The sequence below is a fragment of the Thunnus maccoyii genome, chromosome 24, assembly GCF_910596095.1.
Source record: "Thunnus maccoyii chromosome 24, fThuMac1.1, whole genome shotgun sequence".
NCBI classification, from domain to species: domain Eukaryota; kingdom Metazoa; phylum Chordata; class Actinopteri; order Scombriformes; family Scombridae; genus Thunnus; species Thunnus maccoyii.
The window spans coordinates 2,661,122-2,688,115 of record NC_056556.1 but is presented as its reverse complement, the minus strand read 5'-3'; the positions used below and the strand labels follow the sequence as shown (position 1 = coordinate 2,688,115).

General features: G+C 37.9%; 1 protein-coding gene across 5 annotated transcripts in view; it reads left to right on the top strand.

Moving 5' to 3' along the window:
- Positions 1 to 26,994, top strand: part of ptprnb (protein tyrosine phosphatase receptor type Nb) — a 41,733-nt gene that overhangs the window by 7,462 nt on the left and 7,277 nt on the right. The window contains exons 2-19 of one of the 5 annotated variants that reach the window (XM_042404450.1): positions 3,304 to 3,354; positions 6,478 to 6,588; positions 6,697 to 6,802; positions 6,912 to 7,074; positions 7,510 to 7,954; positions 8,842 to 8,985; positions 9,321 to 9,355; positions 10,855 to 11,045; positions 11,580 to 11,666; positions 13,886 to 13,965; positions 15,104 to 15,168; positions 20,257 to 20,466; positions 21,693 to 21,989; positions 23,059 to 23,206; positions 24,609 to 24,682; positions 24,966 to 25,043; positions 25,341 to 25,460; positions 26,428 to 26,594. In XM_042404450.1, coding sequence (XP_042260384.1) covers positions 3,304 to 3,354; positions 6,478 to 6,588; positions 6,697 to 6,802; positions 6,912 to 7,074; positions 7,510 to 7,954; positions 8,842 to 8,985; positions 9,321 to 9,355; positions 10,855 to 11,045; positions 11,580 to 11,666; positions 13,886 to 13,965; positions 15,104 to 15,168; positions 20,257 to 20,466; positions 21,693 to 21,989; positions 23,059 to 23,206; positions 24,609 to 24,682; positions 24,966 to 25,043; positions 25,341 to 25,460; positions 26,428 to 26,594 — 2,572 coding nt within the window. Of the gene's footprint in view, positions 1 to 3,303; positions 3,355 to 6,477; positions 6,589 to 6,696; positions 6,803 to 6,911; positions 7,075 to 7,509; positions 7,955 to 8,841; positions 8,986 to 9,320; positions 9,356 to 10,854; positions 11,046 to 11,579; positions 11,667 to 13,885; positions 13,966 to 15,103; positions 15,169 to 20,256; positions 20,467 to 21,677; positions 21,990 to 23,058; positions 23,207 to 24,608; positions 24,683 to 24,965; positions 25,044 to 25,340; positions 25,461 to 26,427; positions 26,595 to 26,994 lie in introns of all 5 variants that reach the window. The other 4 variants (XM_042404449.1, XM_042404448.1, XM_042404452.1 and 1 more) reach the window with 4 other exon arrangements.

Sequence of the window (26,994 nt, the reverse complement as noted above, 5' to 3'; positions counted from 1 at the left end):
TTTAGCTGCAGAGTGAAGAAGTTTGTGAGTTAAACAGAAAAAAAGAAGAAACTGGAGGAGTTTCCCCCCTGAGAAATATAAAGACCTGCTGCTGGCTGGAACCTCCTCTGGTTTGAGTCATTTTAAGGGTTTTTTTTTGCTGGTGAAATCGAATCAAACAGGAGAGCTGATTGTCTCTGTTTCCATGACACCCTGGAGCATCACTGCATCACTAAATCAACTCTACCGCAAAAATCTTCTTCTTATAATCTAATTTTTGTCTGTAATTGAGTATTTAAAGTCTCATTTTCTTAAAGAATCCTTTAAGTGACTGTAGTATGTTTTGTAGAATTACTGCAAATTTGAAAATTTGTAAAATTACTACGAAATTGTTTTGTCGCCCATTTAGTAGTATTAAGCAACACAAAAATCAGAAAATACATAAAATGAACTCACAGTTGGAAGAGTAAACAATACAAATTATGCATCAAAAACAACAACAAACTCATATGCTCCTTTAATATTTGGATACTTTGAGTTAAAATGATCTAATGGTTGATTGAATGACAACACAGCCCACGTTTTCATCTTGCATATCTTATAAAATTTGTACAAATACAGTGAGATGAGGCTCAAATGAGACTGGGAGTGACCATTATTTACAGTGTATCCATCGGTCTGCTCATTACAAATGCAATTACACAAAATTTTCCTCTAATTAGTTGTGTATTAGAAGAGCGTTTTATGACAGTGACGGAGGAGATTAACAAGACTGAGGTCTTCTGGAAACAGTTGAGGATGAGGAGGCAGGAGAACAGGGATGAAGAGATAAGATGGAGGGAGGGAGGGAGGGAGGGATGTGTGTGGGCGGAGGAGAGAGAGCAGAGCAGAGATTAGTCATCATGTGGAGTTTGGACTGAGGGGGTGACGGATGGATGGATGGAGAATCTCTCCGTTCTATGTTTAGCTGCGTCTCAGCTTTCTGGTTTAATGGAGATTCTCCCTCCGATAGCTGCTGCAACCGGCGGTTTGTTTACATCGTCGTGTGTGTGTGTGTCGATACTCAGTCTGACCTTTTATAGATCGCAGCTAAACGAAAGAGTGGCAGAGTCGCACCGAGTGGCTGCAGTTGAGAAGAAAATCCCATCTCCGATAATTGAGATTCACAGGAAATGATTTCCTTTTTCCTCTTCTATCCTTTAAAAAACAAGTGTAAAGATTTCAGATGATGTCAGACTCCTCAAAAGTGGCGCCGTGACATCACTGAGTGAGGATGGGCTCGTTTGATTCGATTAAAAGCAAAAATCTCCTTCTTAACAAGCAGTTTTTGTCTGTGATTAATTCTTTCTTTTTCCCGTTTCAAGATACAGACGCTCAGTTCTTGAAACAAGCTGGTTTGTACTGGAAACTTGCTCAAATATTCTTATTGTACCATCAGATTCTTTCACTTGTGTTAAGATGAAAAGGTTTTTGGGACTCAGTTACAGACAGAAATGACTTGATAAGTCTAGATTATGTTTATTGCTGCAGATTGTACGTTTTCTGTACAATTAGACACAACATTTTTAAGCAGAAGTACATGATAAAATAAGCAAGTGCTGTTACACTGCAAAAACCCGAACCCTAACCCTAACCCTTCCTGTATGTGAAACCATTAATCTTCTGCTGTAACAGCCTCCACTCTGCAGTTTTCAGGCAGATTTTGTAACCTGTCTGATGTTGGATGAAGTTCTGGCTCACAGTCAAATGTTCCAGTTCATCCTAAAGGTGTTGGATGAGGTTGAGGTCAAAGCTCTGTGCAGGCAAGTCACCAGACTGGGAAAACCATTTTTTCTTTATGGAGCTGACTTGTCGATACAGAGCAGAGCCTTTCCTGAACTATTGACACAGAGATGGAAGAACACTATTGTCTAAAATATCATTATATGTTGTAGCATCATTGGAGCTATAAGGAGCCGAAACCAGGAAAAAACTACCATCCAATCCGCCAAAATGCTGTGCATGATGATCTTCGGCTTTCAGCTCAGCTTCCACTAAATACTTTTAGCGTTGATGATGTTGCTTCCAGAGGCAGTTTGTAGTGAATGACAAACTATTTTTAAGTGCCATTAGTGCTTCTGTACTCAGCTGTTCCATTCTGCGAGCACTTCACTTCTCAATAACAGCACTTACAGATGACAAACCGACTAATAAGAAAGATGACATGTCATGACAGAGTCACGCTGAGCTCTTCAGCGACTCATTGCACCGTAAATGTTTGCCATTGGCGACCGCTTGATTTTTCCCACTTTTTCATTTGCTTTATGAAAACAGAACAAAACCAGACAAAGATGATGAGTAGGAAGTTATTGCAGTGAATCTAGTGATAGAAATGTTCTCTCTGCTCCCCTTTGCTGCTCACTTTACGGTCACAGAACCACTTTTGAGGGCTGACGTCAGTCCGGCAGCGTCACTGTGGGAGTGGAAACAGTAATTAAAATGGAGAAGAAAGTCTGTTCAAACAGCTCGAACGAAGGAAGTGAAATAATTGGAGAAGAGAGCGTGGTGTGATTGTGTAGGACAAGGTGTATTTTCTTATGTTATCTACAGGATACATGAATAATACATAGACAGGATTATATAAATCCTTAATGAAAACCCAACGCAAACAGGACGGAGAGAACAGCTTCACATCTGCTGCTGTTTACTGCCTCGCAACAGATTAGGAGCCGGGAAAAGGTCAACTGTAACACACACACACACACACACACACACACATATATTCCCATTCAGAGACACTTAGCAACACAAAATTGTCGTCCAACATAGCTGCCAGCTCTGGCCGGGGTTTCCCCCCCGAGTCATTTCTGTCTATGATTGAGTCCTATAATAAACTTGGTCTGTGTGGCATTTTTATGACGTATGTTACAGTTTTACAGCATTAAAAAGCAAAGTTTCATCAGGTGCAAATGAGACATTTTCTCCTAAATTCCATGTTTGTTTCTGCTCTTCTTCTGACAAAGTAGAATTTTATAAAAAATACTTAAAAAGTAACAAAAAAAGTAAAAACCTTGAATCAATGAGCCTTCAAGTTACAGTGACTTTTGTACTGTGTGTGCACGCATTAACTTCACCAGGATTAATAGAAAAAAATGCAAAAAAATTGTGAATTTTAGGCTCAAGAATGTGCAAAAGCTGGTTGTTTTTTACAAAAACAATCAATTTTATGGGCTGATTAGTTGAAAATGTTCGTCTGTTGCAGCTCATCCAGGTTTTCAGGAACGCTGCAGGACTCACAGTGTGGATTCATTTCTCTGTTTTTGTTGTTTATTTTTATTTCTGCAGGCTGTCTGTTTGAGAAGAAGCTCTGTGCCAGAGACCAGCTGTGCAACGATGGTGAGTATTTAACTTTTACGTTACGTTTTATGGCGCCGCATGAAAAAGATGATACCTGTTTTTACGACCATGTAAACAAAACATGAGCTCAATATGGCCGCCGTAGAAATGACACTGCGTTAACGAGTTCACATGTTGAACAGCGTGTTAATTATTTCTACATATGCGCACGTTTTAAATAAATCCTCACAGCTGTTTCACTGCTAATTGGAGTAAGTAAAGTAACATTTACTCTCAACATGTTTATATTTAAAAAGGAAAAAAAAAAACTTGTAATTTCCTGGAATCCTGGAAATTTCCGCTCGTTGCCTGGCAACTGGTCCCATCACATCACAATTGCAAATATGACAGACAAGGTCAAACATAAAAAAAGAAAAAGCAAAGCAAAAATTAATGGGTTCATTCAGTTAAAGCTACAGAAAGAGCAAACATTATTTACAAGAAGACTAGTTTATAGCTATAAATATGGTTTAAAAAGGAAAAATTTATAAAGAAGTTAAAAAAAATTGGTTTTATTTAATGTTACAGTTACAGAGACTCTTTGCTCAGATTCTGTCGCCACGCAAATTACATTTGTAGGGCTCAAAGGATCAAAACATGGCATTTAAAACAGTTCCTCTAATTGCAAACATAAATGGACAGTTAACTGTTAACAACATGCAGGAAGTAAAAGATACAGAGAAATATTTTTCACACACTCAAGACACCAAGTTGCAGCTAAAACTTGTAACGTATCCTCCTCTTAGAGGCCGACGTGCACACCTTTTTCCTCAGGAGGAGGCTCATATTTACTGTACCCTGAATGCGACGTGACGTGAATAGTAAATCGACCAATAGTGAGTAATCCCAGCAGGCTCCGGTTGCAGCGACACGCTTCAGGAAGCTGTGACGTGCCTCCTGTCCATCAAACAGTCAGGAGCTGGTCAGCCAGCTTTAACAGGGCCGTCCAATAATCCCTCAGTGGGTTTCCTGCTTTCCTCCCGCCTGTTCAAACATGATGAGGATGTCATTACACGAGTGTGTGCGAGCGTGCACCTGTATGTGTATGTGTGTGTGTGTGTCTGTGTGTGTTTGTGTGTGTCAGCCTGCAGAGGCGGCTGCATTATTGATGGCGGCGTGTTTCTGCGTCCACCCTGAGGATGTTTTGTTCCCTGTTTTTCCAGAGACGGGAACATTTATGGAACATGTGCAGCATTCATAGTGAGGAACAGGTTGTACAATAATTATCAGTTTAATAGCCTGAAATATCTGTAATCTGGGTGAAACATCTGGAATATTTGAGCAAAATAAAAATAATTTCAGACCGCACTGAAAAAACAATGGATTTTGTAGCCTGAAACATCTGTTATCTGGGTTAAACATCTGGATTTTTTGAGGGAAATCGATTAAATTCCAGACTGCATTTGAAAAACTATTTTTTAAACCCTTAAAAACATTCAAAAGTGATTCATTTCATGTCCTTAAACATCTTCAATCTCTGTTGAAACTCTGCACTGTGAATTAAGTGTGCGTGAAAAAAAACAACATGTTTTGTATCCTTAAACATCTGTAATCTGTATTATTTGAGTAAAATCAATTTAATTCCAGACTGCACTAAAAGAACGACCCATTTTGTGTCTTTAAACATCTGTAATCTGTTCAAACTCTGGAATATTTGAGTAAAATAAACTTAATTTCAGACTTCATTAACAAAACTACCAGTTGTGTGTCCTTAAACATCTGTAATCTGTATTATTTTAGCAAAATAAACTTAATTCCAAACTACATTTTAAAAAATGACCCTTTTTGTGTCCTTTAACATCTGTAATCTGTATTGAACCTCTGGAATATTTAAATAGAATAAACTCAAAGTCAGATTGCATTTAAAAAATAACACATTTTGTGTCTTTAAACATCTGTAATCTGTTCAACCTCTGGAATATTTGAGTAAAATAAACTTAATTCCAGACTCCATTAACAAAACTACAGTTTTATGTCCTTAAACATCTGTAAACTATTTAATCACCATAAATTTAAATTCAGCAAGTAAAACATTTTAGTGTGTTTGTCCACAGTTTACACTACACTGTGTGTGTGTGTTTGTGACGGTGACGTGTGTGAGTAATTGTGCTGTAATGTGATAGTGTGTGTGTGTGTGTGTGTGTGTGTGTGTGTGTGTGAGTGTGTGTGTGTGTGTGTGTGAAAAATTATTGTGTTTATCAATGAGATTCGTCACAGAGCAAAGAGAGCGAGAGATAAACGGAGCGAGAGGGCAGATCGACAGAGTGACAGAAACAAGGAGGAGAGAAGAAGAGCGAGAGCGCAACGTAAACAAGGTCTCCCTCCGTCAGCCGCTGTCAGCCAATCGCTGCTCGCGCTGGCGTTTCTATGACAACAGTGACATCACCTGCCTGACGACTGTGTGTCTCCCTCGTTTTGTGTGTGTGTGCGCGTGTGTTTGATGAGAGATGGAGGCAGACAGAGGTGATGACTCACCACAGCCCACGCACACACACACGCACACACACACACGCACTGTTTCACTTGTGTGTGTGTGTGTGTGTGTGTGTGTGTGTTTCTGCTGTTTTGTGCATATGTGCAGATACTCTGGAGTGTTTGTTCAGTACGTATGTGTGTTTTCTTCTGCATTTTTCAAGCAAAAATACCAAAAACTTTATGGTTTCAGCTTCTCGAATGTGATAATTTGCTGCTTTTCTTTGTTGTGTTTGACTTTAAATTGAATCTTTGGGTTTTCGTCTGTCAGTTGGAAAACCGCGAAACATTTGGAGACAAAACTAAACTGTTATTCAAGACTAATCGTTGTAGAATCATATAAAATCTTCATACTGTTTTGGCAGTTAACATATAAGAAATGAATGCACTCCACAGGATTTATCAATAATGTATTTACCTCATATTATTTTATTTATTTCCTGAGAGCTGCTTATTTTAGTCATTTCCTGTATGCAGTTCTGTAAGGTGTCAATCAACAACACACTCATTTATTCTGCATATTGAATCTTTCAGTCTGTATATTGAGATTCTGCACAGTTCCAGGTTTATATCTTTATTCTTCTGGACAATCTTTGCATGATTTATAGTTTTACTCTGCTGACCTTTAACTCTGATTGTCTTCCTGTGCAGACGGTTTGTTCGGACAGTGTCTGGCTCCTCACCAGGAGCCCGTCCTCTACCGGGTGTCTGTACCTGTACTGCACAAACTGCAGGAAGTCCTCAAAGATCTGATGGTGCAAGGTGAGACTCAGAGTCACATTTCAAGCTGCTAAACAGGAGAATTAAGCTTTAACTTCTGCTCAAAAGGCAGCAAAAGATTGATGTTTCTGTCGCCTGATGGCTGTGCAGGTCTGACCTGGAGGGATGACGTCACCCAGGCGATCATCGCTCGAGAGTTGAGCCGCATTCCCACCATCAGTTCCTCCTCAAAACTTCACGAGACGTCGCCCAAACAGTAAGAAAACAACACGCAGCAGCAGGAAGCATCATCAGGATCATCTGACACAGAAAATACTGATAAATCAAACAAAAAAAACTCAACATGTAATGGTTTTATTAACCAGGTCCTCCAGGCTGTTGGGCGCCGGTCAGCGGAGGGTTCAGGGACCCGAGGATGCCGCCGACCCAGAGGAGATGCAGCAGTACGTGGACTACATGATCCTCGATCCCTCCCGATCCTCCGTCCACATGCAGACGCCCCTGTTGGACCCCTACAAGTACCGCCAGGTGGGACAAAATGTCATGTGATTCAATTTGGCATTATGGTGCATCTTTGTGTGTTGCACAGTACATCTAGAAAACGTAAAGCTCCACAATACAAATCAGCTTTTTAGCCTCTTTTAGCTGCTAGTTTTGGTTTTACAGCAGCTGTTTTTTTTAATAAAACAAGCTCACTGTAAACTATCTGTCCAGCAGCAGACAGCAGACAGACAAAGTTACAGACTAGCTGGTGAAGAAAGTGAAACATTTAGCAAATAAAGGTAAAGATATCGTTCTCAGCAGCTGGTGGAGACCAAACCAGAGCTAAAAGGAGAGTTACAAGTGGACACAAACATGACTTTACTGGGACGATGACGTTGTTCTGTGTCTGCTGGATGTTGAAATAAGAAGCTGTTTGTTCACCAGAGAAACTTCAGTAGGTGTTTTTCTCTGTGGTTGCAGCAGCAGTTCGGCTATCAGGAGAAGGCAGAACGTTCCCTCAACTCCCTGGACGATAATCCAGCCTTCCCCTTCCTCGCCTCCTCTGCTCGCTCCAGCTCCGGAGGAAACTCCATAGACCGAGACCGGCAGCTGCTCCAGGACCTTGTCTCCTTTTACCTCACCTCTCCCTCCTCCTCCTCCTCTTCTTCTTCCTCTTCCTCCTCTTCCTCCCCTGTGCAGACCCTCTCCCGCCACAGGGGGGCGATACCAGCAGCAGCAGCAGCTTTCCCTTCCTCGTCCTCCTCTCCATCCTCGTCCTCCTCCTTCTTCCCGGAGTTGGACTTCCCGCTGGACTACGGCGAGGACTACGGCGAGGACTACGTTTCCCAGGTCGCACAGCTCAGCAAGCAGCAGCAGGCGGAGAAGAAGGCGCAGGCGGCGTACGACGCCCTGGCAGGGCTGGACGGTGAGAGAGGAGAGAAAATAAAGATGTAAAGACAGAAGAAGAAGAATATCATCCTGATATGTGTTTAAAAAATAATCCTCCCCGCTGACATGTGACGTCAAGAAAGTAGCATCAATTATTAATATGTAAGTGAGGAAATGGTCATAGTATAAAATAATTAGAAGCTAAGAAAGGAAGGACGGAAATAAATAAAATAGGACAGAAAGAAACAAAGATTCATACATTATATATCTAAAGACATTTGAGAAACAAGATTTTTACTAAACAAGAGGCTTTTTATCGCATGTCGAACACAAAACCTGACAAGTAATAACAGCTGTCAGTATAAAGAAGTCAAAGAATGGAAATGACGGAGATACAGAAAGATAAACAAACAGAAACGAGGAAAGAAAGAAGTTTATTTTAACTCCAGCTGTCGATAGATGTGGTGAAATAAACAGAAAAAAGAAGCGGATGAAGGAAAGAAAAACAATATCGCTTCGATTTCATGATGATTTTATGATGTCGGATATAAAATCCCAACGAGCAAAGTGACTCCAGCTGTCAGATAAATGTAAAAACACAAGAGTGAAGGGAGGACGGATCAAAGAAAAAAAAGGCTTTTTTTTTAGTTTATTTGTGCTTTTTTTCTCAGAGATGATGATGTTCATTAAACAACAGAAGGTTGGTTTTCATGTGAAGCATCCTAATAACAGAATAAAACATAATAACAAACATCACATGCACCAATAAATAATGCAACACCTGATAGTTCATGACTGAGCAGCATCAATGTTGCATGAATGTTAAAATAACCAGTAAAATAAACGTCTCACAGAATGAAAACTACACGAGTAAATAACCTTTTAAAGACTATAATCGGTGTCCGTGTTGTGTTTTTTTTGCAGAGCGCTCTCTGAAGCGTCTGGCTCTGCTGCTCGATCACTACGGCCTCGACGTGAAGGATTTGTTCCCCGAGCAGAGAGACGACCTGCCGGCTACTCTGAAGCAGCTGCAGCTGGAGAGCTCCTACGCAAACAAACAAGGCAAAGGTAGTAGTCGCTTCAAGGCCTCTTCATTTCACCCGCTGACGTCATCCGCTCATCAGTCGCTCTTCACCGCTGACGACGACGAAGCTTCAGAGAGCGTTTAACCGACTCTAGTGTTCTCCTCTGCTCACAAACATGTCATCTAATGCATGAAGTGATAAAGAATAACAGTTTTAATCTGGTAAAAGTGCTAAAAATAAGCTGGAAAAGTGGCTGCTAATACAAAATGTGTTAACAGAGACACATTTATGGTGTTAATTTACTGCTTATTAATAATTAAAAGTGTTTTTTTAACCTGCATTATTGATGATTTTATTATGTTTGTATCCACCGTGCAGATAAATATGGAAACAATGCTGCTGTTGGAAAGAAGGTGAGCATGTTTCTTTCTTTATTAAATGTGCTATATGGACAAAAGTATGTGGACACCTTTAAACATAACAGGCTTTAAATCTGCAGCCTCCACTCTTCTGATGTCAGCTGCAGGGATTCGCTCTCATTCTGCCACAAAAAAAAACATTAATGAGGTTCGACACTGATGTTGGGTGATGAGGTTTGGCTCCCAGTCAGTGTTCCAGTTCATCCCAGAAGGTGTTGGATGGAGTCAAACTGGGAAAATCATTTCTTTGTGTGGCTGGATTTGTGCTTGAGGGCTCTGTCATGATGAAACCAGAGAGGGACAAACACACAAAGACGGAAGAAGTGTCTGAAATCTGTAAATACACAAAAGTATGCAGACGGGGTGTCCGTATATTTTTGGCCATATGGTGTATTATTATTTGCTTTAAAAAAGTCACAGCAGAGAGAAGTAAAATGTGTTTCTATCATGATGGAAATTGCTGTTACATAAATAAAACAGCAGGTGGCAGAATTCACCCTAAAATACCTCTGGAGCCTTTTTAAGTACATTTTGTATTTTTATTGTCGTTGTTGTGTAATCGCTTCCTCGTGGTAAAACTATGATGACAAAGACAGAAATCTGTGTCAAATAGTGATTGTTAATAAGTTACTTTACGCACAATATAAACTGCCTGCTTAAATATATATTTAACAGTAATGGATTTTGCACATTTTGTATTTTAAACTAATATAAATATTTACAATTTGTAGGTACAGTGGATGTTTCAGTGTTACAGGTTTATTGTGAAATATATATTTATATAATATATATTTAATCAGTACATAAACAGCTACTGTATGTATATAAACACTCTACCTGTAGTTCTACCTGTATATAGATATTATTTATTGTTTCTATATGTATATTAGGGATGTTGCCAGATATATCAGTATTGACGATAACTGTGATATTTAAAAAATGAAAATATTGTTATCATGTTAATAATCCACAACTCTTAAATCATTTCTGTTTCTTTCTGTTCTCACTTTATATCTTCATATCACACACACATCAGTTTTTTTCTACTCATTAAGTGTAATTAAAGATTTTCTCGCCACTGTTCTACACTTGTATTTTGAGTGTAATTAATTTTCAAGAGACAAAATACACAATAAACTAATTTAAAGTTGAAATTGACTGATAGCATTAAAAAAAAAACCTATATATATATCGCGATAATATCGTTATCGTGATTCTTTTGGCCACGATAATCGTGTAGTGAAAATCAGTCCTAATGTTTATATGTTTATATGTTTATATGTTTATATGTTTGGCTTCGTTATATGTGAGCTAATGAGAGCCAATAGAAACCTGCGTCTGATTTCTGGTGTGCGTAAAAACTTACTTGCTAAAATAAAAGCTGATTCAGATTAATAATAATTCTGGGAAATGTAGGAAATCACTAACTGAAGCAACATGACATCGTCATTTATTAACTCTAATGTTTCTTATTTCATGTCTTCATTTATCAGGTTACAGAGAGTTCGATGGCGTACAAGATGGCCGCCCTCAAGGCTCCACCCTCCACCATAAAGACCGCCGAACCAGTCCGGGCTCAGAAGGAGACGACTCCTCCGGCGGCGGCCAATCAGGACAAACTGGGAAAGAAGGAACCGGTGGCGTCCAAGACGGAGGAGTACGGCTACATCGTCACCAACCAGAGGTACGAAACACGCTCGTCTCCTCCCGACAGTCACGATGAATTCATGAATGAATGAATGAATGAATGTTTCTATTGTTCTCATGCTGTGAGAGGTTTCAGGGGAAATTAAAGAGATCAGGAGGCTCAGAGGAGTAAATATTCAAATACTTTATCAAAGTAAAGTTCTCAGAAACACTTTTAAAGACTTCTGAAGTGACAAAAGTGAACAAGTGAGGAGAGTTTCATGCTTCCAAGATCAGCTGGAAAGAAAACAAATCACAAAGGAAGAACTGAAGAATGAAAGAAAAGTAGAAAAGAAGGTAAAGAAAGGAAAGAAAGGAGGGAAATATGACAGTAAAATATGGAAAACAGGAAAGAGGAAAAGTAAGTAAAGGGAAGGAAAAGGAGAGAAATAAGTAAAGAAGCGAGGGAGGGACGCCTCTGATAAGCACCTGAGAGAGTGTGTGTGTGTGTGTGTGTGTTCATGTGTTTATGTGTGTGTGTGTGTGTGTGTGTGTGTGTGTGTGTGAACGTGTGTGTGTTTTGTCGCCGCAGCCCCCTCAGTCTGAACGACGGGGTGCGTCTGCTGCAGCTGCTGTCAGAGAGGATCGGCCTCTCCACCAGCTCCTCCATCAACATCAGGTAGGAACGAAGGAGACGCCGGCCCGCTCACGAACCCTCAGAGTGAATAAATAAATAAATAAATAAATAAATAAATAAATAACCCCCCCCCCTTCAACCTGCTCGCCTGACGCTGCTGCTGGAAACAAATTTGCAGGATCACTGAGTTTTATTTCGTGGGATTAAAAACCTAAAACCCGGGTCGGAGCAGCTACCTGAACGCCAAATGAGACGTGAAATGTGTCGGAGCTGACGAGCGTGTGATGTGATGTGTGTGTGTGTGTGTGTGTGTGTGTGTGTGTGTGTGTTGACTCTCTGCATGTGGAAGTGATTCACCGCATCGTTTCTCCTTTCCCTGCTTATCCACTAAACTCCTGACCTTTGACCTGAAACTGAAAACTTTAAAGGATGAGTTCACAATTTTTCACGTGTGTCTTAAAACAACAGTGAAAGATCCCTTCATAATGCACTTACAGTGGAAGTGATGGAGGACAAAATGTGTTTAAAAGTTTATCTGAAGCTAAATCAAGTAGATATCTTTCAACGTTACAGTCTTTTTAGTGCCAAAGTTCCTCTTTTTGTTACTATACTTCCACCGCAGCTCAACAAACAGGGAAACACTGTCTGAGGAAACACAAAGAGGTGAATTTGATGAAGGAGAGCGTAGAGTCCTGGGCGTCATCCTGGACTCTACGCTCTCCTTCCAGTCACACATCAAATCTGCCACCAAATCCGCCTTTTTCCACCTCAAGAACATCTCCTGACTCCGGCCGTCGCTCTCAAACACCGTTGCCGAGACCTTGATCCATGCCTTCATCTCAAATCTTCTGGACTACTGCAATGGAGTCCTGTTGGGGGTTCCCAGTAAAACCCCGGACAGGCTCCAATATGTCCAGAACTCAGCTGCCACACCAAACCCTGGCAGCACATCACCCCCTACTCTCATTCACCTACACTGGCTCCTACAAATCCCTCCACTCCATGGCCCCCCCAGTACCTTTCAGACCTCCTCAACCAACACACACCTTCCCGAAGCCTGTGGTCCTCGGACGCGGGGCTGCACTCCGTCCCCCCCGCACCAGCCGACGCAATTTTGGAGACAGTCTTCTCAGTTGCTTATTATTTAAGCTCGGCTTAGTTTCTTTTTCTCCTTTTTTGTAAAGCGTCCTTGGGTGTTTTGAAAGGCGCTATATAAATCTAATTTATTATTATTATTATTATTATTATTATTATTATTATTATTATTATTATTATTATAAAGACTGTAAATGTGTCAGATATCCACTTGATATGGCTAACTCAGACTGCTGAAGCTGAATATAAGCTCAACTTTTAAATGCATTTTTAGCACAAAACGAGGATCTTTAAACAGCCAGTATGAACAGGAGGACTGATTACAGCGAGGAAAAACCTCTTTCACTGTTTTCACTGAACTCGTCCTTTAACTGCAAAAATCTCCTCATCAAGTCATTTTTATCTGATGCCACAAAATGATTGCAAGTCCTCATGAAGTCCATATAAAATAATAATAGAAATAAAATTAATTTAAATTCAAAAATACTTAATTTGAGGCAAGTTGGTTTGCAAATTTAAAAACACACAAAAAAAATCTAAAAATACAGAATATTTTAGTGTGAAGATTAAAAGAAAAGAATAAAATCACAGCATCAACGGAGGACGATGTGAAAATGTCCAAAAGAACAATAGAAAATAAAGTAAAACTTTTTTTTTAAAGTTTTTTTTCCATATTTTCTAATATATATATATATATATATACAATACACATAAATACAAATACATATAATAAACATACATATATATGAAAAATTAATATATAACATTTAGATTAAAAAGAGAAAAAATATTAAAAATATATATAATAATAATTATTATTCTAGAGAGTCTTGCACCATGACTGTTTAACTTTTATGAGAATTCTGTGACTTTTTGAGAAAAACTTTTCTATGATTTTAGTTTTTAATAAATGATTTATTAAATTGACTTAAACACATTAAACAAGTTGATTTATTCTCACAGTTTATGCAAATTGTTTCACAAACCTGTTTGAGGAAAATTAATCTCAGTTACAGAGAAAAATGCTTTAACAGAAGGAGATTTTTGCTGATGTTGTTGGATGTTGGTTCCACTTCATTGTCTATATTTAATATTTCAGTTATTGTGTTTTCTCTCTCTGTATAACTCATGTTTGGATCTTGGCTCTTGTGTTTTCTCCTCTGCAGTGTGGTCGGACCTGCGATCACCTTCCGGATCCGACCGAACTCCAAGAACCTGACGGCGGGAGACGTGGCGGAGAAAGCCGGTACATGAAGTCCTGTCGTCTTCATGATTTTACACATTTATCTTGTTTCTGTGTGTAAACAAAGACAACTTAGCATCTCGTCTTTATAATTCCTGCAGCCAGAATGAATGAAAAGAGCCTCTGTGAAAGAGTGAAATGTGTTTTAATGGTTTAGTGTCCATTAGGGCTGCAACTAATGATTAATTTCATGATTAATTGATTAGTTGTTTGGTCCATAAAATGTCAGAAAACAGAAAACAACTCAAATATATTCAGTTTACTGTCATAGAGACTAAAGAAACCAGAAAATATTCACATTTAAGAAGCTTGAACCAGAGAATTTGGACATTTTTTTCTTGAAAAATGGCTGAAAACGATTGTTGGCAACTAATCAATTAATCGACTAATTGTTGCAGCTCTACTGTCCATATTCTAGGACAAATCATTATCTACTGCAGAACTAGATGTTAGAATATAAACTCTTTGTGATTTTAACACAGTTAAACAACAATTAATTTGATCTCATTCCACAAACTAAAGCTCCCATCAAGTTTATTAATCACTGGATTACAGCTGCATTTAACGACTATTTTCTCTATTAATCGTTTTATCTATAAAATATTAGAAATTAGTGAAAAATCTAAGTCAATAGTGACGTTTTAAGATGTCTTGTTTTGTCTGACTAACAGTCCAAAACCCAAAGATATTCAGTTTACTGTCATGGTTGACAAAGAAAAGCATCAAATCATCACATCTGAGAAGCTGCAACCAACTCATGTTTTGGCGTTTTTGTTCAGTTATTAAAATTGAACATTTAATCTTTAAAAAGTACAAAATGTCCCTGTCAAGTTCCCAGAGACCGAGCTGACGTCTTTAAATGTTTTCAACAGTCGAAAACCCAAAGATATCCGCTTTACAATGACAGAAAACTGAGAAAAGCAGCAAATCTTCACATGTGAGCAGCTTCCTTCATGCTTTCTGCTGAAGTGTTCACATTAATTTGTCTACCCCTTCTTTGATAACAGACGTAGACAAAGCAAGCTGAGTGAAAATCCAGGAAAAGTCGACGTATTCAGTGACTATACCTGAGATGTTTGGTTGAATTAAATGTCATAAAATAAAATTATTTTCTTGTTGTTGCATTTCTGCACGCGCTCAGTTGCAGAGAAGAACTTCCTGGAGTCTGAGACGGGGCTGAAGGTGCTGCAGAGCGGCGTCGGAGAGGTGAGTGTGTGCGTGAGAAGATGTCAGAGAAGAAGAAAGGTAGCAGAGAGGGTCAACATGAGGAGCAGAGAGGGATAAAGACAGAATTATGAGCGCAGGGATGGAAGGAAATTTGTATAGTGTTTCTTTATAGCGTTTACTACTATAGGAATGATATTACTACTAAAGCTACTACTGCTGCCACATTACTCGTTCAGATAATCAATTAACCATTTAATCTATAAACAGTACAACCAAGATGATGTCTTCATGTCTTCAACAGTTCAAAAGCCAAATATATTCAGTTTATAATCATATAAAACACAGAAAAGCAGCAAATCTTTACATCTGAGAAGCTGGAACTTGAGAATATTTGATAATTTGTAGATTCATTTTCTGTTTATTGATGTATTGATTAATTGGGTGAATCATTACAGCTCTAATAATATGATAAGTAAAGTAACAATCAACAGTTTATTACTATAAAACAACTCTCATGTGTCCTCTGGAGACGCTACAGTCCAGAATCAAACTGTACATAATTAAAGGTTAATTTTCATTTTAATAATCATTGATTACATTAGAATTCTATATTTTTTTTAGCTATTTGGTTCATATACAGATGACAGTGAGTCAGGTTAGTTTAACAATTACAAAATCAAAGTTTGTGTTACACAGGTATCAACTTTTAATCAGCTACATCATTAAAAAATTACTAAATTATTTTTTTTTTTTAAAAAAGAGGAAAAAGATCATGAAGTGTCCAAAGTGAGAATTGTCTCAGGTGTGTCAGGTGAATGTAAAGTTAATTTCATTGCAATCTGCACGTTTGTTTTGATCTTCGTTGAGAACAAGTAGAGTTTTTTGCACCATGGTGGCGCCAGAGGAGAAGTTGTTCAATGTGGCAACACTTGAACAACTTCCATCTATTCATGCACTCCGTTGTGCATGAATAGATGGACTCTCTAGTAATGTTTAAATTATTAAATGCAGCAAAAATACAGTAACTAAGTCCATTTAGTCAAGTTCTGTACTTAAGTACAGTTTTGAGGTACTTGTACTTTACTTGAGTATTTCCATGTGATGCTACTTTATACATTTCAGAGGGAAATATTGTACTTTCTACTCCACTACATTTATTTGACAACTTTAGTTACTTTTCAGATGAAGATTTGTCACAATGGATAATATAACAAGCTTTTAAAATACAACACATTGTTAAAGATGAAACCAGTGGTTTCCAACCTTTTTGTCTTTTGACGTCTTACAAAAAGCAGTGTGTAGTCGGGGTCACATTTCACATGTCTATGAGTTGTTAACAGCTCCACCAAATAGTGATTTTTCCCTCTAAACTTCTCACATGCTTTCATTTCAATAAATGTTCAAATGATCCAATATTTCAGCAAAAATCAAAGATTAGAGAAAACGTCCAAAAACTGAAAACAGATTTGTGTATCAGAACTTTGTTTTTTCTTCTTTCCTCTCCCATTAATCATCTCACGACCCCTCAGATTTATCTGCTGACCCTTTGGAGGGGCCCCACCCCTAGGTTGGGGACCACTGGACTAAACTAGCTAACTGTATATAAAGTAGTGTAAACTAGCTCCACCTCCAGCAGCTACAACAGTAACATGCTGCTCTAACACTGATGCTTCACTATTAATAATCTAATGATGTCATATATAATAATATATCAGTCAGAGGGACCAAACCACTACTTTTACTGCAATACTTTAACTACATCAAGCTCATAATACTTATGTACTTTTACTGCAATACTTTAACTACATCAAGCTCATAATACTTATGTACTTTTACTGCAATACTTTAACTACATCAAGCTCATAATACTTATGTACTTTTACTGTAGTAGGACACTGCAAAACTATCCTTCATTTAAACGTGTACAGAGAAATATACTCTAATTACATTTTAAATTACGCTCTTATTTTGTACCATCATTGTGAAAGTCTCTCTCGGAAGTGCAGTTTGTTGACTTGACATCCAGCTTGACACTCTGCTGTTTGCACTGACCGGCTCCATGTGAGAGCAGCAGGGCGTCAGGAGTTGCTCTGCATCGTGCGTTTGGTGAGTGAAAACATGAAATTAACTCATTTATACTTAAGTATTTTTATTTACAAAGAGTTTATATGTGGAGCCGTTAAACCAGAAGATATAAAAGTCATATTTATGAATGTAATTTACACACTTAACCTTTTTATCCAACTGAAAAAATACTTTACTCTTATAAAGAGTGTCAATACTACTCAATAATCAGTTTGTAGATACTTAGCATATCACTTAAGTTATCCATACAATGTTTATAGTATTCCTACATGATTAAAGATGCAGTATTTGTACCATTAAGTTTGTATTTGTCTGATAAAACACAAAAAATACTCTTATAATATAAGTGTCTGTACTCAATAGTCAGCTTATAGTGTTATATTATAATAAATTACTTGTAATATTTATGGTGTTTCTGTAATATGCTACAGTATAAGAATTTAGTGTCTGTGGTGACATTTTTACTTAATTACTGATGGCATTTGTAATATTCCTAAAATATTCTTCTTGTGTAAAGACCAAGTTTCTGTTCTCAATGGTCAGTTTATAGTAATAATGATAATAATAATAAACTTTATTCATATATTATCATTTAAAAGCAGTGTTACAAAGAAAAAACACCATTTAAACAGTGTTACGTTACAGTTTACCTACTTTATTTAGTGTACATAGTGACATTTTTGTACTTCTATTTGCCTTTTTACTCATTGCATTTGTTGTATTTTATATTCCTAAAATATTCTTCTTGTATAAAGACCAGGTGTCCTCGCTCACTGTAGTCTGTTTAAAAAATACTCTTCCTCCATGGACTTGTAATCTATCTGTGGCTGTAAATACTGAGTGTGACTGCAGCTGTTTTCTGTCGTTTAATCGTGTATTTTCTACGTTATTTGACAACTAAAGCTTTTATATTCCTCTGAAATGTATCATATGATCCCTGCAGCTCCAATCTGTTAGGCAGACATCTGTTTGCAGATATTTGATGTAGAACATTAACGGTGTGTATCGGACTGTTTTGAGGATTTATGTTTGTTTTATGAGCTGTGATAAATGAACTGCATCGGTTGTAGAGGCAATAAATCAAAGGAAAAAAACGACTGATAAAGGAAGACATGTGGTGAATGAATCCTGATCTATTAAAATGTTTGTTGATATGACGACAGTTAAGCAGCAAACCGTCTTAAATCCATCAACCACATGTAGCCTGGTCGTCCATTTTCTTTTTTTCCTCTCTTCACACACACACACACACATTGTACCCCATTGGGGCCCCTTCATAATAGCAGGTGAAGTACCCTTTTCTACCCCCAAACACAGCTCCAACCTTAATGTCTATCAGATACCAACACAGAGAGAAAGCGCCTCACATTCCTGAGGCCCACGGAGAGGAAGGAGGAGGTCTGAAAGGTCAAGACAGACAATTCATCCGAGGAGGAGGAGGAGGAGGAGAGGGTGGGAGGAGAAGGAGGGAGGGAGGGATGATGAAAAGGAGAGGAAGGGGAGGGGTAAAAGAGAGGAGTTCAAATAGTTAATTTAATTAGTTTGCCTTTTTAAAAACAGTCATAATTTCTCTCCTTTATAGAGTGAGAAGCAGAAAAATAGTTTCCTCACTTTCACTTTTCTGGATTAATCGATTAGTTGTTTGGTTTATAAAATGTCAGAAAATGGTGAAAAATGTCAATGAGTGTTTCTTAAAGTCCAAGATGACGTCACAACCCAAAGATATTCAGTTTACTGTCATGGAGGACGAAAGAAACCAGAAAATATTCACATTTGAGAAGCTTGAATCAGAGAATTTGGACTTATCTTCTTAAAAAAATGACTCAAAACGATGAAATAGTTGGCGGTTAATTTAATAGTTGGCAACTAATTGATTAATTGACTAATTATCATATCTAAAAAGACCAGTAAAACATCTGCTCATCATACGCATTGATCTTTAATTAATTCAATCATTAATTTTTAACTATTAATTGAAGAACAATCTGTAATTTTTCAAGCAAGAATAGTGAAAAAATGCTGAATCTTCTTCTTCTTGTGGTACATTAGGAATTTCTCAAAGAACTTCAAGTCCAGAGGTTGTGATTCGTAGCACAACAAGCTACTGAAGCTGTAAACAGAACTGTGTTCCTGCACATGCTCAGTAGCGTCTATCTTACAAAGAACTACTCTCTGGAGACTGAAAACATGATGCTGTTATTAGTCTTTGGAGCTGTTTCTAAACAAACATGACCACTAATGTGACCAAACTCTTCATAATGAAGGAACATGTCACCCAGTGCAGCGGTGTGACTCACTTATGTGTTTTTAATAGTTTTTATACAACAACGGAGGAATTAGACATATCAGAATACTGTGTGTGTCTTGTAGTTTAGGGTGTTTATGAGTCAATACTAGTTTCAGTTTGTTGTGGACTAAAAATCAAGGTGTCGGTTGGAAACAGTGCTTGAAGAAAGTTGAGGACAAATAAAACTGAAATTGATGGAAGAAGTATTGAGCTTGTTTACTTAAGTAAAAGTAGAAATAACACAGTATAAAAATACTCCGTTGCAAGTGAAAGTCCTGCATTAAGAATCTTACTTAGTAGTAAGTAAAAGTACAGAAGTAAGAGTTGCAAAATATACTTAAAGTATGAAAAGTAAAAATGCTCCACTCAGTGATATTATATATACTGTATATGTTAAAATATATATATATATTGTATTATTATTGTTACAACATTGAATCAAAGGGGATTTCATGTGTTTTTTAGACACTGAGCAACAAAAAAAGAAAGTGATCTATATTTATTACAAATATAAATATATATAGTAGAAATATAAAATACACGTAAAATCTTCAAGTAACTATAGCTGTGAAATAAATGTAGTGGAGTAAAAATTACAATATTTCCCTCTTTAATGTAGTTGAGTAGAAGTATAAAGTAGTATCAAATGGAAATACTCAAGAAAAGTACAAGTATCTAAAATTGTATTTAAGTGCAGTACTTAAGTAAATGTACTTTGTTTTTTCTGTCCTTCTCTCTTTGTCCTCCCGCCACAGAGGAATGATGGGAAAGCGTTGCCCCTGGCGACCAGAGTCCAGCCCGGCTCCCGCTCGGTGTTTGCCGCGCTGGTGGCCATGGCCTGCATTGGAGGCATCCTGGTGGCGGCCATGACCATCGCCTGCCTGCGTCACCACGCCCACCGGCTGGCGGCGAAGAAGCTGGGCCTGGGACCCGAGGGAGGCAGCTTCAGCCACCAGGAGTACCAGGTGAGGATGGGGGGCAAAAACACTTGCAAATATAGAATATGTCACTCTACAAAGAAGAAATACACACTTCAAAATATCAATAATAAGTATATTTACTCAAGAACTTCATTGATTATTTGCTACGTTATACTTCCTCCCTGATACATTTCAGTCAGCCAGTTAAACCAGCCAGTAACAGTATATGAAGTACTTAAATATTGTTGAGTATATCAATATATAACATCCATGTTGGCCAACATACATGAGAAGAAACAGAATTATAAATATGCCAATGAAAGAAGAAGAACTGGTTAATGAAGATAAATAATATACAAAGATTCAGTCATGACAGGCTGTTTTAACTGTTAAAAATTAACTTTAATACATGATTAAATCAAAATATTTCAGCATATTACAGTAAAATAACCCTAACCCTAACCCTTAACCCTAACCCTAACCCTAAATTAAAATATTTCAGTATATTACAGCAAAATAACCCTAACCCCTAACCCTAACCCTAACAAATATATATATAATATCTACATGATTATAAATTAAATTTTATTGGCTATATTTTATCTTTTTTTTCTTATCGCAACTTAATTATTTGTTGTATTTGTTTTGTTAATAGTTGTCATTGATAGTAATTGAATTTCCAGTAAAGATTACTGTTTAAGATTTACTCTTTTTTTAGTTTCTGGTGGCGTTTTTGAGAAACATATTTTTCCAGTGAAAACCGACACTCACAGTACAAATCTTATTCAAATGGTCTTTAAGATAAGATAAAGTTATTGATTATTTATTGATCACTGGAGGGAAATTCAACATTACAGCAACACAAAAAGAAACAAGAGAGAGAAATATAGATATATATATGTAAAAAAGATCAAAGTCAGAATGCTATATGAGTATATTTCTCTAATCAATGGGCATAAATATATGTGCCATTTAATAATAATAATAATAACAATACAATTTAATAACCAATTTAAATACCAACCACTTATGTTTATGGTTAAAAAAAAGGTTTTTAAACTCTCAAATATTGATCTTAGTATTGGCCTCAAGCTAAAACTGAAATATCTAAAACTGTTAAAGAACATTTTAAAGATTTATCGATTTAGATTTTAAACGCAACTTATGAAAAACATAATAAAAGTAGCAGAAATGGGTTTTAAAGTATTAAAAATATATTAAGGAGCAGTATAAAAAATGCATAACTGGCTCACCAGGACCTGTGTCGCCAGCACATGGCCTCCAAAGGCGCCTTTGGACGCCTGGAAGCTGCCGCCCTGGGCGCTGTGGGAGGAGCGGGCGGAGGAGCAGGTGGAGGAGGAGGAGGAGGAGGAGGAGGAGGAGGTGCTGGCGTCGGAGGAGGAGCAGGAGCAGCAGGAGGCGGAGGTGCCGACTCGAGGGTGAGCAGCGTCTCGTCACAGTTCAGCGACGGAGCCCAGCCCAGCCCCAGCTCCCACAGCAGCACGCCGTCATGGTGCGAGGAGCCAGCGCAGGCCAACATGGACATCTCCACCGGTCACATGATCCTGGTCAGTACTGACGTCATCGTATGACATCACTAAGTGTCATTGATTGGTGATTTGATGGTCACATCACTAATAATTCTCCTTCTCTTGTGAGTTTTTGGACCATTTTATCTCCATAAACCTTTTTCTTGTACACTAAATGATTATTTTCATTACTGATTGATCTGTTGATTCTTTTCTCAATTAATTGATTAGTTGTTTGGTCCATAAAATGTCAGAAAATTGTGAAAAATATCCTCAAATGTCCACAACCCAAAGATATTCAGTTTACTGTCACAGAGGACTGAAGAAACCACATTTGAGAAGCTGGAATCAGAGAATTTGGACATTTTCTTCTTAAAAAATGACTCAAAAACAATTAATTGCTCATCAAAATTGTTGGTGATTAATTTAATCATTGGCAACTGATCGACTAGTTCCTGCAGATCTATTGAACACTAAAACATTTGACCGTTTCACACATTTTTTATCCATTGCACTTTTTACTTGTCTGTTTTTTTTGTATTGTGTGAACTGTTCCACTTCATAATAAGCATTGTGCTGTATATGGAGAGAATAACCTTTGACCTTAATATTAAAACATATCAATCTGACAAGGAAAACATAATCTTTGGAACTGCTGGTCTAGTTTGCATATAATTGTTGTTTAAAGCGCATTTAACTGTTTTATTTTGAAGCTTAATATTCAGTCAATTAACTGTTGTTGAAAACCTTTCACTGGTCAAAAGACATCTACATCAGTGCTTACAGAGTATTTCTCTAGACAATTATAAAGGATAAGTCTGCTGACTTCTCTACTCTGTGGCTCTCAGCTCCAAACCCATTGGTTCCTACTGAAGACATAAATTTTTAAAAACAGCTCACAAATATAGTTTCATGTTTAAAAAGGCTCAGTAGTTTCCTAAAGCAGCTGAAACTGTAATTTTTGGCAAATGTCATAGAAAAAAGTAGGAACATGTGCTTTTGTTGGGGACTATTCGGAAGATGTTCGATCTAAATGATAACACAGCTGCATCTCATTGAAAGATTGTTCCTCAAAGATAAACTAACTGAGTACCTTCTCTGTGTGAAGGCTTACATGGAGGACCACCTGAGGAACAAGGACCGTCTGATGAAGGAGTGGGAGGCTCTGTGCTCCTACCAGGCCGAGCCCAGCGCCGTCTCCGTGGCTCAGAGCGACGCCAACGCCAAGAAGAACCGCTGCTCCGACTCTGTACCCTGTGAGTCCCGACAGCTGCTTCACTTCCAGTACAGTTAGATATGAACAAAAACTTGCAACTGTCAAATATACAGTCCAGATTTAATTGCCGTTATTATAAACACCTGCAGCTGTTTCCTCCAATTACTCTCATGGAGGATGGATGATGTAAGCCGATGACGTGTCTCTGCTCTCGTGTATTTTTTTTCTATTTACAAGAAAGTCTGCAGATATAGCTTGTTTTATTGGTTAAGTTGTAATAAATATATTCTAATAATAATCAGGAGATGTCAGGAGACTCATATAACCAAGGTCAGATCTTAAAAACATAATTATTTACATTTCCTCTGATTCTTATTACAGTTTAGAGAATTTTGAGAGGCCTTTTTTCACAGTCCTGATCTGTTTTTACTTCAGATCAGGACCGAGGTTTTGTTAATCTTGCACAGTCCAACATGTAATAAACTTACACGATAGTTGTTGTCTAAAGGTCTAAAAGTGCCTTAAATGTGCAGAAAGCCAAGTAGAAAAGAAGTATATCTCATATTTATATGAATTATATATAGCACCTTATTGATTTTATGTTTGTAATTGAAGTAGTTGTGCCAGTGAGAAAATAATTAAATTAAATATTATTTACAAAAGAGTAGAAACACCTGTGATACGTCTTAAGCCATTGCAAAGTCCTGCTGTGCAGCCAAATTTTCTTTGTAGACCCACAGAACTTTATTTTGAAATTCTTGTGGACATCACAAAGTTTCCAAAGGTACCAAATATGTCCAGCTGAATCTGGGAAAATGTGTCTGGAATATTGCTGCATTCACTTGCTCCTCGGATGATCCTATTTCCCAAGCTGGGAAGTTGTTCTTCAGACTTCGGTGTGTTCGTGAGCTTATAATAATATCGTAATGTGGAAAAGACATTTATTATTATAGTGTTTTATTGCTCAGAGCGTTTCTACATGTTGATAGCTGTGTCTAGTTTTTGTGTGACAACAAATAGCAAAGGAAACGGTTACATCCTAAAACCATATTACAAATTACATGTGAGCAAAAAATTGATATGCAATAAATGAATCAATAAAAACATTTCTTACCATCAACCAAACATCTACTTTTGTCCACCATGTTTCTGCATATATGATGTCAACTTTCAGCAAGTCGTGAACCAAAATTTTTGTTGACTTTCTGAGTTGTTTTTCTAACTTCATGTACATTTTTCTAGTCAGGATCTAATTTTTCCGATTATTCTGACACCACATAAATGCCTCATATTTGCATCTGATGGATCAGTGCAGAATATATGTGATATGATGTCAGGCGGGATGGAATAAGATGATTTTAACAACCTTAAACCTGCTTAAGTGGGAAATAAAAAGGAGGAAACTGGATGTGAAAGAGTTAAATGTCTTTGTTGTCCTTCAGATGATCACTCGAGGGTGAAGCTGAAAGCGGAGATCAACCCTTCACGCTCCGACTACATCAACGCCAGCACCATAGTAAGTCCTTTCTCATCAAACGGTCGCTATAGCAACCACATTATTCACCCCCCCAAGATCCCAGAGAAAGCCCTGATCTCATGTTTCACATCATCTGTAGGAGGAGAAACAACATGTTTTTGATGTTTTCATCTAAGTTTCCAATAATCAGAAAATGTGATGTTGCTGCCAAACAAACTGAAAAAAAGTCTCCTGAAAGAATGTAGTCGGTCCATCGGATCTGAGACTTTGACCTCTGACCTTGTGACCCTGTGTGACCTTTCACCTCCCTCCCTTCCTCCAGATTGAACACGACCCCCGGATGCCAGCTTACATCGCCACCCAGGGCCCGCTGTCACACACCATCTCCGACTTCTGGCAGGTCAGCGTGACACAAAATATAAAAGAATACAAGTAGAGTTTGAAGTGGATTAAAAACATCTGCAAATGTATGTTTTATTGGTTTATTTGTAAGAAAAACTCAGATGTATGTAAACAAGTTGAATTCTTACAAGCAATTATTTATTATCAGATCCATCACAATCACATCCAGGTACGAGAGGAGCTAAAAACTTTTGGGAAACATACATTTTTACTGAAGTTTGTCAGAACATCAAGAACCACAAAGGTTTACTGTTGTAATAATGTTGTTGTTGTTGTTGTTGTTGTTGTTGTGTAGATGGTCTGGGAGAACGGCTGCACGGTGATAGTGATGATGACGGCTCTGGTGGAGGACGGAGAGAAACAGTGTGACCGCTACTGGCCTGATGAAGGCTCGTCCCTCTACCACATCTATGAGGTGAGAGCAGTAACTAAGTACATTTACTCAAGTTCTGTACTTAAGTACAATGTTGAGGTACTTGTACTTTACTTGAGTATTTCCATGTGATGCTACTTTCTACATTTCAGAGGGAAATATTGTACTTTCTACTACACTACATTTATTTGACAGCTTTAGTTACTTTTCAGATGAAGATTTGACACAATGGATAATATAACAAGCTTTTAAAATACAACACATTGTTAAAGATGAAACCAGTGGTTTCCAACCTTTTTGGCTTTAGATGTCTTACAAAAAGCAGTGTGTAGTCGGGGTCACATTTCACATGTCTATGAGTTGTTAACAGCTCCACCAAATAGTGATTTTTCCCTCTAAACTTCTCACATGCTTTCATTTCAATAAATGTTCAAATGATCCAATATTTCAGCAAAAATCAAAGATTAGAGAAAAAGTCCAAAAACTGAAAACAGATTTGTGTATCAGAACTTTGTTTTTTCTTCTTTCCTCTCCCATTAATCATCTCACGACCCCTCAGATTTATCTGCTGACCCTTTGGAGGGGCCCCACCCCTAGGTTGGGAACCACTGGACTAAACTAGCTAACTGTATATAAAGTAGTTGAAACTAGCTCCACCTCCAGCAGCTACAACAGTAACATGCTGCTCTAACACTGATGCTTCACTATTAATAATCTAATGATGTCATATATAATAATATATCAGTCAGAGGGACCAAACCACTACTTTTACTGCAATACTTTAACTACATCAAGCTCATAATACTTATGTACTTTTACTGCAATACTTTAACTACATCAAGCTCATAATACTTATGTACTTTTACTGCAATACTTTAACTACATCAAGCTCATAATACTTATGTGCTTTTACTGCAGTAAAGGATCTGAGTACTTCTTCTTCTGCTGGTTTTAAAGAACACGTCTGATGAGTCAGCATCTGTATTTCTATTGGCCGTCCGTCCTGCAGGTGAATCTGGTGTCGGAGCACATCTGGTGTAACGACTTCCTGGTGCGAAGCTTCTACCTGAAGAACGTGCAGACGCAGGAAACCAGGACGCTCACTCAGTTCCACTTCCTCAGCTGGCCGGCTCAGGGCATCCCCACCTCCACACGCCCCCTGCTGGACTTCCGCAGGTACTTCACATATAAACACTGCACAGACAAAAACAAGTAGCTTCTTTTCTCTGCAGGAACCTTTAAAGAAGCAGCACTTTTCACAAGCCGGGACATCTTATATGTCTGAAAAAAAGGCTGCAGTGTCTTTATTATGGTCTGTGTTGAAGGCAAGTGAAGTAAGACAGACACTGATACTAAGGAAAGTATTCATTAGTATCATTTGACACCCAGCCGTAGAAACAATATCCTGATTCTCTCCTTCATCCTTCTGTCTTTCCTCCCCTCCCTCCCGCTCCTCTGTCCCTCCTCTCCTCCCGTCCTCCCTCCCTTGTGCGATGGAGGTCAGCGGGGCCCTTGGTTTTAATTTTTTGAACATATCTGTCTGTGTCATTCTTGTGATTTGCAGCTAGTAGTCTGG